The sequence below is a fragment of the Theobroma umbraticum genome, unplaced genomic scaffold (assembly GCF_002168275.2).
Source record: "Theobroma umbraticum cultivar Fairchild unplaced genomic scaffold, ASM216827v3 scaffold_44.0, whole genome shotgun sequence".
Taxonomy (NCBI): domain Eukaryota; kingdom Viridiplantae; phylum Streptophyta; class Magnoliopsida; order Malvales; family Malvaceae; genus Theobroma; species Theobroma umbraticum.
This window is the reverse complement of record NW_018397255.1, coordinates 8,375,967-8,395,418: the sequence shown is the minus strand read 5'-3', so window position 1 is coordinate 8,395,418 and position 19,452 is coordinate 8,375,967. Positions and strand designations below refer to the sequence as shown.

Genomic DNA, 19,452 nt, shown 5'->3' with positions numbered 1-19,452 from the left:
ATTTAAATATTTATTTTTATTAAAATTAAATTTTTTTTCTTAATTAACTTGGTATGATAACTCTTACACATTTATATTAAGATTTTAAATTTAATTATTTTATTTTTATTAATTTTTATATTAATTTTTATTATTTTACGTTAAAAATTTTTAATCATAACTTTTAAAAACTTTAGGTTTAAATTTTTTAATAATAACTTTAAATTACATGTGTTTTTTTTATTATATATTTTTAATTTTAACTTTTTAATTTGTGATAATAATAATTTTATTTATAATATAACATTTCAACTATCAAATAAAAACAATGCAAATAAATAATTTCTAAAAGAGCCTATCTAAAGAACAGAATTTGCTTACACGAAACGGTACTTGCGAAGTTGGATAAAACATCCGGCGGTTAAGTTTCTTGCATTCCACTACACTAGAGTGTAATTTGCCGCAAAAGAATCTAATTGGCTCGACGTGATGACGTCACGGTCTATTATCTTCAGAAGTCCGGCGGCGCTTCTGGGGGCAAGTAGAAAATAAAAAACACGAAGTACAGTAGCGTGGAAAATGTACTGACGGAGTTGGACTTGGAATGGCAGCAACTTGCGACTGGAAAAAGGAGGAAACAAATTTAAAATTAAAAAATAAAATAAAATAATTATCTGAGGGCCCTCCAAACAGTGCACTCATTCTTGTTCGCATGATTGCTGTTTCCTTTTTTGTATTTCCAAAATTGAATTCAATCTAGAGTTTTTTGCTCATTAGTTTTAATTTTATTTCGTTTCGTGGGAGGAGGAGATGGAGAAGTCAGTTGCTGAACATCAGCGCAATGAAGCATCTTCTTCAGATCCTCCGAATCATGCTCAGGTGAGTTTACTAGTATTTCACAAATCCAATAACCTGCCAATTTTTATTAGTACCAAATCGAAGTAAAGCTTTGTTTGATGTGGTCTCAGTGAAATTCTGCTGGGTTTTGTTCTCACTTGCTTTGCTTCCTTGTTCTGTTAGTCGGTTGATGTTCATTAAATTTGTCATGGCTTCTAATGGGCTAAACAAATTCATGTCTTAGTTCATCTAAGACATTCGTAGATTAGGCATGATCCCAAGGAGCTTTTTAATTTGAAGAGTTATGCTAGTTTGTCCCACGGTCGGCCTGTCCAACCATTCTCAAGTGGCATGAATAATAAGTAAAAACTTTCCGGGTTCATTTTTTTCAAATTAAAATGACTTGTTGCCTGCTAGGAATTTCCTAAATCCTAATGTTTACATCAAGAAAAAAAAATATGAATACAAGTTTACTTGGAAACCTTACCATTTATCCCTGCACCCAACTTGTTCGTAGTTATCTTTATGAACTTAATCTTAATTCTCTATGTGCCTTTAGAAGCGACGAGTGTTGTGTCCTCAAGAGTAGATGTTTGAAAGAATAAATCTAAAGAAAAAGTAGTCTGGTGTATGACATCCAAGTGCAACGATCTGATCGAGGTTTATTTGTGTTCTGCTTTTATGACTGACAGCTGAATATCAATTATCCTGACATTATCATAGCTATTTGTTAAGCTTCTTGGATGTGTTTTACAAGCAGTTTAAAAGTGCTGGGACAATCTTAGGCTTTAAGTGTGGTTAGTGTAGCTTCATATAACATATGCACTTTTGTTGAAGTGGTGTTTGTAGCTTTTGCTTTCTCTTATTTTCTTTCCAACTCATTGTTGCTTGCTGCATTTTGATCTTAATGAAAGGGTGGTGATGGTTTTGAGGTATGCATTGATATGGAGAAAAGCATAGAAGCCTCTCATCAGACTAAACGGCCGAATCTCTCCTCTTTGCAAATACCTTCAAGGTCTTTGGAAAGTTCTTTCTATGATTTTACGAGTGTAGATATTCCTTCTGACCCAAGTCCTAGTTCTACTAAAGCAGGGCTGCCTCCTAGACCACATTCGGCTAAAATCAGATCCTCTGTTAGAAGTATCGTTCCCCAAAGGAGCTTTAGGGCAAACAATATGTGCCAAAAAGGTGAGAAGATGGTTCTAATTGTTCCAGACACACCTCCATCTGATGGTTCTTGGGAGAAGCCTTCTACTTCAAGGTCATTTTCTCTCAACAAAGTTTTGTTCCCTTCAACAAAGGCAGCACATTCTTTACCAGTTACACCAATTGCGTATTCAGGTTCAAAGTCTATACCGGAAAGACATATAGATGCTCAATCTCATGTTTCTGTAAGTCCCTTTTGTCTCATCCTTAACTTAGTTCCAGTATATGTTGATACTTTATGTTCATTTTAAGGTGCAACTAGGAGTTTGTGCATTAAACATTTACAACCTTAAATATTTTTCTTTATGCTATTTACAAAAGATGCTTTTTGCCTACAGAAGTCAGTAGCTCAGCAGCTTATGACACGCTCATTATCTGTACCAGTTCATGTTAAACCTAGAAGTATAAGGCGAGCAGACTCTGGGCGAGGTCTGGTCCGTGTAATTTCAGCAACCTCTCATCCTGTGCCAGTTGAGGGTGCCTTGCCAAATGATGTTCCTTCAACAGAAATCAGTAGGTGCTAATTTTCTTATCCTGGAATTTCAAGTCAGAAACCTCAATTTGTTTATTAAATTTACATGATCAATTTGGTTCAATTATTTAACTCTTGACAAAATATTCCATGCATGCTACTTCTGTTTTTCTTTCTTCCTCTTTTTCCCCCTTGTATGCAAGCTATTTTAATTATGATTGGCTTTATTCTTCCTTTATGTCAAATTTAATGTTTTGACATGGACTTCTAGTGATTGTATTCCAACAATGGGAGCTGTGCCATGTTTTCTCTTAGAATTCCTGATAATTTTTTTTTACCTTCTTTGTACCTGCATTTTCCTAGGTCTTGTTAGTTGTCCGTCTGGTTGGATTGATGCAAGGCTGTTCTATGAATTTGTTGGTGCTTATGACATGATTAAAAGTAACTCCATTGACATATGATAAATGTTTAAGGATTTGATATGAACTATTTCTTCGGAGCTTTATTCAAGCTTAATATGATCTTGTGGTGATCACATTTGGGGTGCTTTGTTCTATGACTTGCTTCGTTAGTCTTTAAATTTTAATGTTTTTGCAGCTTAATAAGTCAAGGTGAGGTATGGTGATACGAGACTCTGGCCATCGTGTCTACAAATGTTTTATTCTATCTGATTACCACTTTTGTCATAGGACTGTCCCCATAGATAAAGATATAACTTACAATCTCGTGACATGTTCTCAGCTAGTGAAGATGTAGGTGAAGACATTCCTGAAGAAGAAGCAGTATGCAGGATTTGTTTGGTCGAGCTTGGTGAAGGAGGTGAGACTCTGAAGATGGAGTGTAGCTGTAAAGGAGAGCTTGCACTTGCTCACAAAGAGTGTGCAGTGAAGTGGTTTAGCATCAAAGGAAACAAGACATGTGATGTCTGCAAGCAAGATGTTCAGAATCTGCCGGTAACATTATTAAAAATGAATGATCCACGGATTGTTACCAGACGACCTCCTACTGTGCCACAACAGGCTCAGGTTGGTCGTTTCAGGCAAGTTCTCCCTTTCACCTTTTTAGCTAACTTTGTTTCATAAGTACTTATTCCATTGGTGTGAAATATAAATTATTTGACTGTTATTTTCATTGTAAACCTTGATAATTCCTTCTTCCAGATTTATCTTTTGTTTGGACAGCAAGGATATTTTGGTGATTTTATGTTTATTTTAGTCGGGGCTTTTACCTGGTAACTTTGTATTTTCTGGATAGGCTTGTTTTCTTTTCTTGAATGTATGACATCCACTACATGGGTGAAAGAGGGAGGAAGTGGAAGGTAGCATTTTTCTCTAAATAAAACGGGAATTTTTTTCCTTTTAGGTGCACTTGAAACAAAAAAAAAATATTGAGAAAATCAACTCAGAAATGGATGCCATTTCTGATATTTTGAAATCAAATACCTTATATAACCGTATTTCTATATTTTTTTTATTATTTTGTTAGATTGTTTTGTAATATTTAGAACTAAGTTGGTGTCACTTAACTCATAACACCACACTCAGCTACTCACTTTTTATAATCGTATGGATGGTATAGATTTTGGAGGAGTTTTTTTTGGTTTAATGACAGACTAGAGTTTCGGGTAGTTGGACATTTATGTTTATGACTTACATATGCTGTTATAAAAGTACGTGATTTTATGCAGGATGCCCATGGTAAAGGGAAGGGGAAGACCATGGAATAAGTATCAAATTGGACCCTGTATTTAGTGAGATGACTAATAATCTGGTCCTAAATGTTGCATAATGGTGTAATAAGGTCCATGTAGCCAATTCCATATGTTGCGAAAAAGCTTATTTCTTCTTTTTGTAATTACAATGTGTTAACTGCATCCTTCATTTAGTTGGATAATCATTCAATTTTTAAGGAGAGATGTTAAAGTAAAGATGGGAAAACCAAAAGAAGATAATGTTATAAGAAGTTTTGGGTCATCATGAGTAATCTAGATCTGTATTATGCATGTATTCTATTTTTGCATACATGAGTTAATTTTGAAGTCTTATCAGTGTTCCACTTGTTGCATGATCAATAGGGTCTGGCGGGATGTACCAGTTCTGGTCATGGTCAGCATATTGGCTTACTTCTGTTTTCTGGAACAACTTCTTGTAAGCATCTTTTACTTATATATTCTGTGCCATTTGATTGGATTTCTTTCATATTTTGGTTTCTCTTTTGATGGCAGCCAGTAAATCACATGCTTATTACTATTTTCCTGCATGGGCATCTAGTTGTAGTATAAACCAAGTATGTTTCACAGCTAGCAAAAGCTGATGTCGCTTTCAAAAGAATCAAAGTCAGCTTAATAGCGCTGATTGCCTGCACTGTTTACTAAATTTATTGCTCTCTCAATGTATGTGTTGGTCGTATTTTATATGCATATGAACCCGTAATGTTCCTACATGGAGAAGAATATCACTATGTCTTTCTGTGGTCGAGATAATGTCATATTTGGCCCCTATAGATTAGGAAAATGTCTAAGATGGTACCCGTACTAATAAAATGTTCAATGTGGTACCCAAACTTTCATTCTATGTATCAAGCTAGTGCAACAGCTAAGATCATTAACCCAATTTGCTTATGTGGCATTTGACCAAAAGGAGCATGCCATGTGTGAAAATGAAAATTATTGAATTTTTTTAATTTTCCACATGGGAACATGTGGCAAGCCTCCATTGGAAGGTTAAAAAAATGTAGATTTTTTACAACATTACCTTTTTAATCAAAAAATAATTCAACTACCTGAAAAAAAAATCGCATTTTTTTAAACTTCTTTTTTCCCATTTTTTTTCTTTCAATCTTTCTGTTCTTCTTCAACCTTTCATTTTCCTTGAAGTATCTGTGTTCGATACGTATCTAACGAATATGTGTCTGGAGGTCCAACTTTCCAAATATATGAAAAAACTTAGAAAAAATTAAATGTACCCATGTTATACACATACTTGTATGAAACACTCACCTCCGACTTCAAGCAATGTGGTTCTCACTCCTCACTGCCTGCCATACCCACCATTGATTTAACAGCCAAAGACTTGATCTGGCAGCGGGTACTCCACTGTGCATTCCTCCCTGTCCTTCTTCCCTCATTCTCTATTGGCCTCTGGCTTTCTCATTCTCATTGTCTCACTACTTCTTGATCGACACGAACAGCCACCTTCCCCTTTTAGCTGGACTCTCCTTCACCCATCCATCTATCTCACCTCTCATAACCCTTCAGATTCTCCAATACCATTCACATAACAAAAAGAAGGCAACAAAAATAATGGCAGAGATAGATCAATGGGCTTTGAATTTTGCAAGTGTGAGGTGTTAAAAAGAGTTTTGCACATATGATGGACCAACTAATTAATGATTTTTTAGGTTGATTTTTGTCCAAATTGAATTAATTTGATATTGTAAGATGGGTTTTGGGAATTTGAAGGTTATTAGGATCAGGTTGGAATTGCTCTTGAAGGGGATAAATGAGGATGGTGATGACAATGATGATGATTAGCCAAGTGGAGTGCAGTCGAGAAGAATCAAAGATGGAGGGTTTTGTTGAGTGGATAATCAATCTAGATTAGCTATGGTTCAATCTTGGAGGGAGGTTTTATTTGCTTCGGTTCACTAAAACGGGTTTTTAAAAGAGTGAGAATCATAATAAAATAAAGGATTTTGGTGTTAAAATTTGTTTGGTTAGTGACAAAGTGAGAGAAAGTGTAAGAAAATCTGAATTTGAAAGAAAATCTGGGATCTATCTCTTTGCTTGGAATTCTGTGTTCATGTTAACAAATTTCAAAGATTGGGATTTAATAGAATAATTAAGGTGAATTTGGTTGTAATTTGCAAAGAAAAAGAAAAGTTAATTTTCTTTGTAATTTTGAATTTTGAAAACTTTACAAAAATGACAAGAAGAAAATGAAAAAAATTAGAAAAGTAAAATATAAGAAAAAAAGAAAGTAACAGGGAAAATAGTTGAATTTTTTTAAAATGAATTATTTTTTGAATTTGTTTAAAGCAAATGATAATGTCATGAAATTTTTGAAAAAAATATATGTATCTTTTTCACTTACCAATGGAAGCTTGCTATGTGTCATCCATGTGGAAATTCAAAAAAAAATTGATAATTTTTATTTCACACATGGCGTATTCCTATTGATCATGACACATAAGCAAATTGGGTTAACGATGTTTGCTATTGGACTAAATACATGGCATGAAAGTTCAGGCAACAGATTGAACATTTTATTATTACATGTATCACATTAGACATCTTCCTAAACTATGGGGGCCAAATATGACATTTTCCTTTCTGCAAACCTTTGACTAATAGCACCTAAATAACTGGTCAAAGATCTGCTTTAGATGCTAAAAATTTCTTAATAATAATGTTGTTATTGCCCAAGGTAATTTTAACCTTAATTATCACTATGTATCTCACTAGAATCCTTTCTTCTGTCTTGTTTCCTTTTGCAATAACAGAGCTTGGTTCTTTGCCACCAAAGTTTGCCCCTAGTTACTTTCCACCAAATAAAATATCATTTGAAGCATAATAATGTTTCTTGTTGATGCCATAAGTTAGTCTTTCATATGAAACTATTCTTTTGAGGCTATAGACTTTGATTTGAAAGGCTACTGAAGAAGTCTCAACATGCATGCTTCATTTTATATGTTCTATAAACTTTGATTTTCAAAGGCTGCTGCAAGAAATCGCAATGTGCATGCTTCATTTTATAAGCTTTTATATATGCATATTTTGAGCATTTTCTTCCATTTTAACATATTAGTTTTCAACAATTTTCTTTTACAGAACAAGTTGATTTATAGATTTCACAATTTTTCAATCTACACAGGTGTCTGACTTGGGTCCACGTGCTCTAGCCATCTCATTACCATTTTCCTGTGCTTTAGGTCTTTTTTCCTCTACAATTGCTTCAACAATGGGTGAGTATATCATTTATTGATTGACAAAACACCAAGGGCATTTACGTTGGGAACAAAACCTTAATTTTATAGCAGTGCTTTCTTAATACCGCTGTGCTCCTGGTTGCATAATACCTAGTTCCTACTAAAAAAACTGGTGTATCAAATAGGTAGTCCAAATTTCACCAATTTGTTTCCAGTTCACAAATAACATGTTGGATATTGATACAAATGAAAGTTTGAAAATAGAGATAAAATGTTGTTTAAAGCTTTCGCCCTTCTCATGTCATTTATGGACATACAGTTTTTTTTTTTATCTATTTTTGTTACCCCTGTAAGATCCCTAGGGTTGTTAATATAATATGTCTGAACTAGTGAACTTTTGATTATTATTATTATTATTATTGGATAACTGTGAACTAGTCAACTTAATGCTGCATACAGAAGTGAGTCATACCATTGTCAATCTCAAACTTAGCACAAGTTCATCATGAATAAGAATGCAATAAGCTTGCTATAAATAAATCAAACAGTTACTTTATATGATTGAAGAAGGGAAGCTTTCCCTTCTAAGCCACATAATGTATGCCTAAACTCTAAGTCCAGTGACTAATTTAACAACTCCTTAAGGATGTCAAAGTTGAAAATTTGAACTGCATAATGTCAGAATGTTGGATAGGAAGCTCTTCTGATGGTGGATAGTTAGTTCACAAACTGTGATACGGTAGATGGGATAAAGGCAAAAGAGTGACATCTGTTTTCGGATTTCTGATATTCATTGGAATAGACAGAAGAATGGCCTGCATGCTGAGAAATAACAAAAATGGAAAAGGTGCTCAGGTTCTGGTAGATAAAGGAAAAGAAAAAATGTCAGATAGCAATCTGAATTCTGAACTGTGTGCAGGAGAAAAAAAAAATAGAATGATAACATATCAAGGGAAGAAGAAACATAGGTTATCTGATGTAAAATTTCCTAAATGTACAAAGATGGCAAACACTACCACTTCTGCTTAGCTCAAATGGTAGGGTGGGCTGGGATATGGATAGAGATCCTAGCTTTGAGCTGCTGTGCTTCCTCCTGTACCAAAAACAAAAAGGCAAACACTCCTTGAGAGCAAGCAAATCACCTCACTATTTGTCATTGTCAATTTTGACAGTTTTTTCTAGGCGTATGGTAGCACCTTACACCACTAGGATGTAAATTCCTAACTAGAGAAGAAATAGAGACTTTGACTAGCGTGCATAGTCCTAAACTATTCAAAAGTCCATATACAGACTTTAATGACTTGAAACCTTCTCAGGAAGAAAATATTTTGCTTTTTTCTGAGATATATTGTTTAGTTTTATTTGGTAAAACTAGGAATTTTACATAAACCTACAATCATTCTGCATATCCAATGAACTAGCATTTTTTGTCACAGTTAAGAAATATTTACATTACAAAAAAGAGAAAAAATAAAGGATATCTGCTGAATTTCAAATATATCTATTTCCATTTAGCTTACCTCAGAAACCCAACAAAACTATAAAACTAGTCAGTGGAATTATTTGTTATACAGACATGAATTGACCCTTGTTAAATTGAAATAAAACTACAAGAAATCTTGAATAAACTCCAATTTTGCTATTTTATTTTATTTCCCATAAGCTTCCTGTAGTTTCTGCCATCTGTTCATTGCCTTCTGCTGCTAGAGCTGTTTGGTCCATATCTGCAGAACCATAAGAGCAAGAATTAGCCATGAAATATGTCAAAAGCTCAAGTGACTGCACATAGGAAATAGGAGACAAAGGAGCTGGAAAGATTCTGTTTTTCTTCCTTCTCGGCGGGGAGGCTATCGTTCTAGTGGAACAACTAGAATACATATACAACTTTCAAAAAAACTTAAAACAACCTAGAATACATACACTATGTTTGGTAGGAAGGAAAGAGGAAGGAAGGAAAGTAGTGTTTCTTTCTTTCCTTTTCTTCGTTTGTTAAGAGGGAAAGGAAATAGATGGATTTGCACATTCAACTTCATTCCAAATCTAATCCTTTTCAACTATTTTTCATCTTTCATACAATACCAAAAGATCCTTTCATTTTTTCTTTCCTCATCTTTTTCCTTCCCTTCTATTTTCCTTTCTAACAAGCATAGTGCTAGTGTTAGACCGTATCTACTAAATTTTTTGTTTTTTATTTTAATTTTTTTTCTTTGGGTTATCTCTCATATTTGATGGCAGCTTGATATTGTTTCATTAGTTCTCGTGACTTTCAGTCTCTGATGATGGCAGTGAGCAGGAGTTACATATGGGCCTATTCTTCCTTCCAGTTTGCGATGGTTATCCTGTTCGCTCACATCTTCTATACAGTAGTAAGTAGAACAAATGCCTTCAACAACTGTGTATTTTGTTTTCCGTAGCTTCAGTCGCCAGCAACATTTATTCCAAGGGAGGGAATTGGAGTTAAGCTCCTAAATATTCTTCCTTAAACTTGCAGCTTGAGGTGAACGCGGTTCTTTCTGTCCTCCTTTCATCGTTCACTGGGTTCGGTATTGCAATTAGTACAAATTCTCTTCTGGTGGAATACCTTAGATGGAGAAGAAGAAGACATACGCAATCTCCCCAACAGCGTATAAATGGAACCCTGCAGCAGCGGCAGCACCGAGTACAACAGCCAGAAAACCAACCGGACAGTAACCAGCAACGGCAACCATGAGACCAACATCAGTCTATTTGATAGTCACAATGTTAGACCCACTGGTAGTTCAAGGCGGTAACAAACCATTATGTTAAACCTCTTTAGTCTGTAAAGATGTCTTAAAACTTTGGTTTTCCTTGAAGGTAAGATATTTTGACTAACTTTGCCTCTTTTCAATTCTGGCATTATACAATGAGAAGTAATGACAAAAATGTTTATCCCACTGCGAGTTTAGGTCCTTGAGCTTGTAACTTAATCAGATGTGGAGACTTGAGAACCACTTCAGTGTTAGAGGAAGCATTATTCTTATCATGGCAAAAAATGCTATACCTCAATAATGTTAAAGCTCGAAATTAGATAAGAAAGATGTACAGCTTTGTGTCAAGGGGCACAACTTAGCAATTACCAGAATTTAAAGCTAAGAACTTTGTGGTGAAAAAAAGATGAAGATTAGAGAGGCAGGGGCTGAACATCTTGATAGAAAACTATGAACAACTGGTACGAAAAGTTTAAATGATTCCATATCCTTGCATTGCATCACATATATTATTTCAATTTATACAAGTGCGAGAAGTCATTCTTTGTAATGTGGATAGAAATGAGGTTTCTAAACTGAAACATCATAATTACCCAATCTCTGTTAGTTTTGAGATATAGTCCACATTCATTCCAACTTCTAAATGATTTCACCCATCCAAATCCAAGCTGTTTCCTCAAATCTTAGTCTCCAAATGTATTTCTATTGTTCAAATCCAAAATATTTTTTTTAAAAAGAAAGGATCACCCTAATAAATCCAGTTGTTTTTCACACTTGCAGTAAAATTCCAATGACAGATAGGAGATATAATGCAATCAAAGTTGCACATGCCAATCACACTGTACTATGATGATCTTATCATCCATTAAAGAAAACCTGGCGCATGCCTTCGTCAATATGATTAAAAATTAAAGCAAACCAAACTATAGTGAAGTGGCCCTTCGATTCTGAAACAACAGCTTTGAAAGGTTCACGTTCCTATCATTCGTCAAGAACACAGCTAAAAAGTTGCTGCTTGCTATGTAAATACACCCAAAATCAACCACAACCTTAGTACCACAATAATTTGAATATCAACAGCCAGCATCTGAAAACATTCCCATGCGAATAACTAGTAAATATTAGTTGAGTTACCCTAATGGGAGAGGGGAGAGGGAGGGGGAGTGGGGATTCTCCCTCTTTCTCTCTTCCCTTCCAATAAACTTCACCTACCCAAAGAATCCTTGTTTCTCAGTATCTGTTTCTCACTGGAATGGCGCCTTCTTCCTGCCATTCCAAAATAAATGCACATGAAAACCAAAGCTATCACAGGCCACAAAAGCCTGTTGATGAGCAAGGGGATAAACTAAGCACCTGTTAGCAGCCTAGCATGTATCAGTGAACTTAAATTATCAAATAGACATAACACCAATAAAAAATCATGTTTAAGCATAGAATGCATATTTTGTCATCAAAATAATGTGATAGAGGAAAATGAAGATAAAGCCTCAAAAAGAAACAGTACATCATCCAAAATTTATAAGCTCCATTCATGAAAATTGCTTTTGGGAAGTCATTTTCTGCATTTTCCAGAGCTTGGCTTTTGGAATGTTCCAAAAAATAAAAGGCCAATTTAAAATAAGAGAGCAGAAAACAACTTCTGGTCCCACGCCCCTCTCTGAAGCACAAAAAAAAAGAAAAATTCATTGTTTTAGGACACTGGTCGCAGACCTTCCCCTCTACCCCATGGCACCTTTCTTTCACATCACTAACTCTACCTGTCACTGAAGCTCACCACCTGCTGCCACTGGTGCCAACCATCTTCCTCCAACAACTATACTCATAGAAAGAGAACACATTACCCAAGAGAGAGAATATATATATATATATATATATATATATATAGAGAGAGAGAGAGAGAGAGAGAGCCAAAGGAGAGAAAACAGGAAAATAATAGAATGAGAGTTGGTGAGCCTTGAGCAGAGGTGCACTTCAACCAGAAGTGAAGGAGAGAGGGGAGCAGCCAACCACTAGTTAGAAAGAGGCAAAGCAGAGTGGGAGGTTTTGGTGCAGTCTCTTGCTAAATTAAACAGAAAAGAAAAAGTGGAGCATTTCCTTTTGATGCCAAACACATGAAAATGCTTTATATAGCGTTGTCCAAACAATGGAAGATATTTCTCTTCCAAAAAAAAGTTTTTAACAAACCAAACAAAGACTTAGTTATTTCAATATTATCAGCTAGGAATATTTATTTAATGTGTATTCATTACAAGCTGTTCCACGAGCTACAAGTTTGGATGAGCACTGTTGAACCCAGTTTATCGAAACTCTCCAAAAGATTACAACATGATATCTCCAAAAACTTCTATATGATTGACTAAAGCAAAAGGAATATTTAAGGAAATGAACAATAACCATTGCTGCTCAAGTGAGTAGATACATCTAAAAGAATTACTCGCTTCCCGTTACACTTTCCCTTTTGGATCCAAGAAAATCCAAAACAAATGTACTCAGTTGAATACACTAGCCCATCAACTTTACATTCTATGCAGCAGCAGTTTTCCATTTCTACAAGACAAGAAGCCAAGAACAGAAAAGAAAAAAAATGATATTTCCAGTGATCATACACTCACTAAATGTAATCCACTATAACTTTGAATGTTTTACCAGAGAAAACCAATGAACACAAACCTAAGGACAGATGATTAGTGTTAAGAATACATAGAAAATTAGGTGGCACCGGGCAATCTTGCAAAGATGTATGTAATTCATGATTCATGAGTTAATAGAAGTTCATATCGAATTAAAAGCAAAAGGTGCAAGAAATACCAAGAACAGAGAGGGAATTCCTACGTGTGTTCACCTATGTCACACTTACCTCAAAAGAATTTAAAAGGGTCTTCTTCCAGTGCTCTGATCATCATTACCATAGCTCCCACTGCTTTGGCCTGAACGATTGTCATCAAATCCACTAGAACGACCAGAACCAGAGCTCCCAAAGCCACCGGTAGTTTTACCAGAACGATTATCACCAAATCCACCTGTATTGCTTGAACCAAATTCTCCAAATCCACTAGTACGTCTAGGACCAAAGCTACCAAAGCCGCTAGAACGATCCAGTTTGCCAAACTCCCCAAATCCACCTGGACGGCTGAATGCAGGACCACCAAAGTTTCCAGACCGGTTATTAGAACCAAAGCGACTAGAGCTAGAACCTCCATAGCTCCCCATCTCACCAGCAAACTGACCACCACTACGACCAAATCCAGGACTCCTATTGCCTCCAGGACGGCCAAATCCATATTCCCCTTGCCTACCAGAACGAGCAAAACCCATATCACCCAATCTCCGATCTCGCATACCTCCAAATGACCCAAAGCGACTACCAGCACCCATCTCATTGAACATGTCAGTGCTCCCACCCTCAACCTCAATCTTAGGAAGCTACAGTAAATTAACAAGTGATCAGTCTATAAGTTCAATCCATGAAAATATACAGTAACATAGTAATTAATGTTAAACTTCTGTAAATTTTTCCAGCTATGATACTCATGAGCACTTCAGCCAAAATCATGAGAATTTGATTATTTGTATGCATATCCATCTACGAATATGGCTACAATTGACATCATTTACAACTTTTAAACCAGTATACTTCAACTAAAATTGGGGCATATGTGATCCAGCAAGAATAGAACAGATACTAATAGTACACTGCTGAACAACAAGATTTCTTGCCCCTGTAAAATGGGAACTGGCATTTCCACTAGACCCAAGCAACAATTCATCTCTAAGCATTAATTTACAGACATAGAGTGATTCATTTCAAAACAACATAAATGTCAGTGGCAAGAGGCTCAAGTGCCAGACTAAGAACAGAGTCAAACATTATCACCCCTCCCCACAAAATAATTGTCAACCTTTTGATCATTCCCTCTAGTATATTAGATGATGCATAAAGTTCATTTAAATCTTATGATTGTTTTCAAAAAAAAAAATTCTTTAACTATACACTCTCAAAACCAAAACAGTTTATAGTAAATATTAATGTGAGTTTTGAGAGTCTTCCATGTTGGGATTGCTCCCACGATTCAAGAATGCTTCCTCTTAACAAGAGGTCCTTAATTTATAAAACTCACAATATCTTATGTTAGACTTCTCTTTTTAGAATAATTTGTTAGTTAATAATAATTGTCACAAGTAAACTTTTGTTCTTTTGTAATCTTTATTTTATTCTTAACATGGGCTTAATGATTTAAGGAGTAAAGATTGAATCAAAAACTCTCTCATGCTAGAGGTTTCTTACATATTAGTAGTTTACATACAATTAGATGTTTTTGTGAGTTACAATAGTTCTTGTCTCTTTCCCAAGAAATAAAGGCTGAAAATCTCACACCTTCCATGCTTTAATTACTTTGGAATTTGAGATTTGAATAAAAAATTGATAGTGTAAAGCATTAATTGAAACTTAACTACTTGAGACTGAAAATTTAGGGCAAAATTAAAAGAGAAGTGCTTTAAAAATCAAATCAAACTGGACAGTTCAACTGGAAAAGTGAGGCCTTTGGTTTAGAAGATATTATTAACTGTGAACAAGTCAAAACTGACAAAATAAATATATAAAAACCGGTTTTGATTACATAAGAAGACAAAAGGCTGAAATAGCTTTAAAGTTCTAGCTAGCTCCACTTCCAAAAGGCTAAAAATGTCTCAAAGTCAAACTCTTTGACTTTTGCCCTACTTGAAATACTTCACTTTGGCTTTAGACCTTTAGAAGTTTTTTGACTTTCCTAATGTTCAAGGTCCATAAAATATGGATATATCAAGGTTGCAGAAATATTAATAAAACATGGTTTTAATCCCCCCAAAGGAAAAAAAAAGGAAAACGCAAAAGGAGTACAAAAATGAAAATCAAGAGGGATATAGGATACCTCAGAAAATCTGCATCCTACTTCTCGCTCAATAACCCTAACAGCCCTACTCTGCTCTCGAGTGTAAATAAGAATTGCACTTCCTTTCCTTCCAGCACGACCAGTTCGGCCAGTTCGATGAACAAAAGTTTCAGATGTGTTTGGAAGCTCATAATGTATTATCTATTAAGAATATAAGATTAATTAGAAACATTTAAAAGTATAATAAGGAGAAAAGTTAGCAGCTTTAAAAGGAGCTCAGACTATACAAAATTATTGAACGCATCAAATATCAAACACTATAAGCTTATGAGAGAATATCGCCTCACATGCTAATTATTTACAACTTCAGCCAAGCACAAACTGAAGCAAACAAAAGGGGAAGCAAAGTAACAATTTATTGCAATTTCAGAATCAACAATATTAATGCATGCAGAAGCCTTCTATGAAAATAGTGCTAGAATCTACGAACGCTTACAATCTAGGAAGTGTCATGGATTCCAAAAAAAAATTAATAGTGAGAAAATTCATCACTAGTAATTAGCAGTCTGCATTCCTTTATAACTTCCTATTTCAACATATAGACTTGTCCATAGCATGTCTACAGAATTTGTATTAATTTTAACAATTAACAATCATGGCCCAATACTCTATAAATGGCCTAAGGCAATGGCCACCCCAACAAATAGTCTTTAACTGAATATCAATCCCAAAGTTTGCAATCCCAAAGTTTGCAATCCCAAAGTTTGCAGGATCCTTGAGGGTAAGCTCAAAGCAATGTTAACATATATACTCTAATCCAAACTAGCCACTCCAAAGACTTCAGCCCAAACTTATTTTTTACATAAGCCCAATACTTTTTTCCATTTTGCACAAAACGATGGTCCCTAAGCATTATGCAAGGCTAAACACAATAATAATAATTCCTCTCTTATTTTTCTCTTGAAATACTAATTTTTTATGTGACAAATATTGCATCACCAAGTACCCAACCCAGAAATTGGCTAAGAAGCAATTGCAAACAAAAAAGGGCAGAAAATTGAAACCAATCACAATAAACCATAAGATTAGAAGAAAATCCACGCATCATGCATAATTTAGAGCAGATAAATTCTTCTAGGACGTCAAATTGTACAGACCCATAAGAAGTAGATTAACCTGAAAGTGGTACCATTACTAAGAAAACAACAAGCTGGACACATATCTGGCATCAATATTAAATTATCATCTAAAATCAACTGCAAGAACAATAGTTTCTAGCAAAACCATCTAAACAATGGCTAAAAGCAATGAAAGAGAATGATATTTGAAACTCACCAGATCAACACTAGGTATATCAAGGCCACGAGCAGCAACATCAGTTGCAACTAAAATATTAAAATGCCCATCTCGGAAGCCTGAGAGAGTCCTTTCCCTCTGACTTTGTGAGATATCACCATGCAAAGCCTCACATCTAAAGTTCCTTGCCATGGCATATGCCAGCCGATCAGCATCACGCTTTGTTTGAGTGAAAACAATACACTTTCCTCCTTTTGCATGTTCCTAACAAATGGATTCTATGATGAGAGAAGAAGAAATAATAATTGAGTAAAAACTATAATGTGTTTGAGATTGCTCGAAAACTGGAATTTAAAAAAAAAAGAAAAGAAAAGAAATGAAAACCAGAAAAGATAATCTGCCAAGCAGGAAAATAAAAACCCTGATGTCATGATTCATACTGTTATTAGAGGACCAAGGATTGATGCTTTTCCATGCATATCTGTTGCAATTGAATACAAGGAAATTCCTTCTGCCAACTTCTGATCAGACTCACCAACCTGCAGGGCCACATAAGCCACAAGAAATAAGTGGTGCCATGTGCATGTATTTTTTCGTCTACCAAAGCTTATCTCCATTATTAAAAAAAAAGAGAGATAAAAACAGAATTCATCCTTTAGTATATGTTAAAATAATTTTAATAATAACCAAAATTTCAGCAGCAGTATATAAATTATGATTTCACAACTTTCAACATGCCACAATATGCATTGAAAATTTTAGATCCCTATATTTCCATATATAAACTGCACACCAAAGGCATCCATATAATAGGAAAAGGTATGCTGCAAACAAATAGAGGTGGTGAAACTAAAAACAAGAAATCATAACTGTGAACATAGGAGATTGGTGAAAAGTAGATAGGCACACCAACCAGGTCAATTGTTAATGGATTTTTTAAGTGCTTCTGGGTAAGTCCTTTGATCCAATTAGGCATTGTTGCTGAAAACATCATGCTTTGACGATTCTCAGGCAACCTCTCCAGTATGGTTTCAACATCCTCAGCAAATCCAACATGAAGCATTTGATCAGCTTCATCAAGAACAAGAAATTGGACCTCATTTAAATTGAGAGCACCTCTCTTGAGCAGATCAATAATGCGGCCAGGTGTACCAACAGCTATATCAACACCATAGTCAAGTTGCCTCATTTGGCTAGAAATGGGTGTACCCCCATAAACACAAATTGTATCCAAGTTAGGGGCAGACTCATGAAATTCCTTCTCAACTTGTTTAGCAAGTTCTCTTGTTGGTGCCAAAACCAAGCACAAGGGGTTTCTACCGCGTCTGCAATGACATGCATAATTAATTTGAGAACAAAAATTGTCCATAATCAATCAACCAATCAATCTTCCATATGGGTAAAAGAATTAAAAGAAAAACAAATAAGTCTGTTCGGTTGTTGGCTTGCTATTTACTCTCTGCTTCCTCAATAGCTGCTGAAAGCTAGAAATAGATATTAAAAAGCTAATTTATATCATATATTACGATTTAATTAAAAATGAGTAAATGGCTAAAACGTAAAACAAATTCAAACATAATTCATTTATGCATAAATAAAATCAAAATTATGAAATTCGCTGTGCAAAAAGCTTTTGTAGCCAAAAGCACTTTTTTTATCTTTTCTTTACGAAAATAAAGAAAGCAACTAGCAAAAGCACCAGCAACCTTAACAGCAGAAAGAAAAAAAAAAGAAGAGAAAAAGAAGACAAACCCATGTTGAGCATTGTATCGAATGATTTTGTCCATGATAGGAATGCCAAAGGCAAGTGTTTTGCCTGTCCCTGTCTTAGCCCGTCCAATCATATCCCTTCCTTGCATTGCCGGTTCCAACACCGCTTTCTATAGTGAAAAAGAAAGAAAGAACAAAAACCCCTCAGAAGAAATTCTTTCTTTTTCTTTTATTTTTTTAATTTTCATTAAAAGCTAAAACAAAGTCATCATGTTTTCTTCTTTTTACCTGGATAGGAAATAATTTGGTAATACCCCTATTTTTCAAAGCGGAAACAATCTCCGGAGCAATCCCTAGATTAGAGATGTCAAGTCCATCACCTCCCTTATCTTCCTCATAATCTTCGACAGCATACTCCGCCTGCCAGCTGGGCGATGCCCTGAAATTCAACGGCCCTAATTTGGCATGGAAATTCCTCGCGGTGGGCCCAGGAAAGCCGGAAAAGGGTTTGAATCGGTTAATGAAAAGAGTCTCAGCATTTCTGGCGGCTGCTGCTGCTGCTGCTGTTGAGTGGAAGTGGTGAAGGAGAGTTTGAACGGACGCCGTGAGGATCGGCCTGGAGGCTAAGGAAGCTGTGCGTTTTAAGACGGTGTTTATCATTTTTTCTGCAAACTTGTTTCTGTATAACAGTACAGAAACGATTTCGTCAGAAGGGAAGGAAGTTAGGGTTTTAGAAATGAACAGAGACAGAGGCGAAGGGTTTATGATTTTGTAATCCTTGTAATAGCTTAGCGCTACAGCAAGCCTAATCTTATTCTAATTTTAAAAAAATAATTAAAATTTAATTAACAGTTAAACAGTTAAATAACATGGTTAATTTTTAAACTTATTCATTTTGATATTAGGGGTAATTTTAAATTTATTTATGTTATTTTAAATATTATTTAATTTTTATTTTTACATTACTTTTTACTTTAAAATATAAAATATTATTATTTTTAATATTAACATTGCATATAATTAATTTAATTCGATTAAACTTGACTTTTACGTCCACTTGCACATTTATGTTAATATTAAATAATTTTTTTATAATTTTTTATATTAATTTTTATAAATTTACATTAAAGTTATTTAATTATAATTTTTTACTGTAATTATTTTTATATTTATTATTATTCATTTATCAATTAAAATTTGTAAATTATTCAAAACTTTTAGTTCTATATTTTAATATTTTTATTTTTATTTTTCAATTGTTACAAATTTACATTCAATTATTAATTTAAAACCTTAACTATAATTATTTTTTCATTATTATTATTTATTTATAATTAAATTTTGTAAATCATTAAATAATTTTAACACATAAGATAAATTTAAATATTTAATTTTTACAAAAATTATATTTATTTTAACATAATTG

General features: G+C 34.5%; 2 protein-coding genes across 7 annotated transcripts; one reads left to right on the top strand and one right to left on the bottom strand.

The window, feature by feature from the left end:
• Window positions 1-358: 358 nt before the first annotated feature.
• Window positions 359-10,273, top strand: LOC110429210 (uncharacterized). 4 transcript variants are annotated; one of them, XR_002446546.2, is made up of 8 exons: window positions 359-858; window positions 1,731-2,207; window positions 2,361-2,535; window positions 3,236-3,533; window positions 4,569-4,641; window positions 7,366-7,456; window positions 9,675-9,786; window positions 9,912-9,955. XR_002446546.2 is itself a non-coding variant. In XM_021445134.2 (8 exons), the coding sequence occupies exons 1-8, from the start codon at window positions 790-792 to the stop codon at window positions 9,914-9,916; spliced, it is 1,284 nt and encodes a 427-aa protein (XP_021300809.1). In that variant the 5' UTR covers window positions 359-789; the 3' UTR covers window positions 9,917-10,053. The 4 variants fall into 4 exon arrangements, 3 of the variants coding, with proteins under 3 accessions (XP_021300809.1, XP_021300808.1, XP_021300807.1); XM_021445134.2 differs by having other exon boundaries at window positions 9,691-9,786; window positions 9,912-10,053; XM_021445133.2 differs by having other exon boundaries at window positions 367-858; window positions 2,364-2,535; window positions 9,707-9,786; window positions 9,912-10,273.
• On the bottom strand, window positions 7,469-18,800 carry LOC110429209 (DEAD-box ATP-dependent RNA helicase 53, mitochondrial-like). 3 transcript variants are annotated; one of them, XM_021445130.1, is made up of 8 exons: window positions 18,315-18,800; window positions 18,069-18,196; window positions 17,230-17,641; window positions 16,757-16,855; window positions 16,356-16,580; window positions 15,060-15,221; window positions 13,007-13,572; window positions 7,469-9,144 (listed from the first exon to the last, which is right to left on the bottom strand). In XM_021445130.1, exons 1-7 carry the CDS (start codon window positions 18,684-18,686, stop codon window positions 13,018-13,020), a joined length of 1,953 nt encoding a protein of 650 aa, XP_021300805.1. In that variant the 5' UTR covers window positions 18,687-18,800; the 3' UTR covers window positions 7,469-9,144; window positions 13,007-13,017. The 3 variants fall into 3 exon arrangements, with proteins under 3 accessions (XP_021300805.1, XP_021300806.1, XP_021300804.1); XM_021445131.2 differs by lacking the exon at window positions 7,469-9,144 and adding an exon at window positions 11,011-11,415; XM_021445129.2 differs by lacking the exon at window positions 7,469-9,144 and adding an exon at window positions 12,335-12,696.
• Window positions 18,801-19,452: the final 652 nt, after the last annotated feature.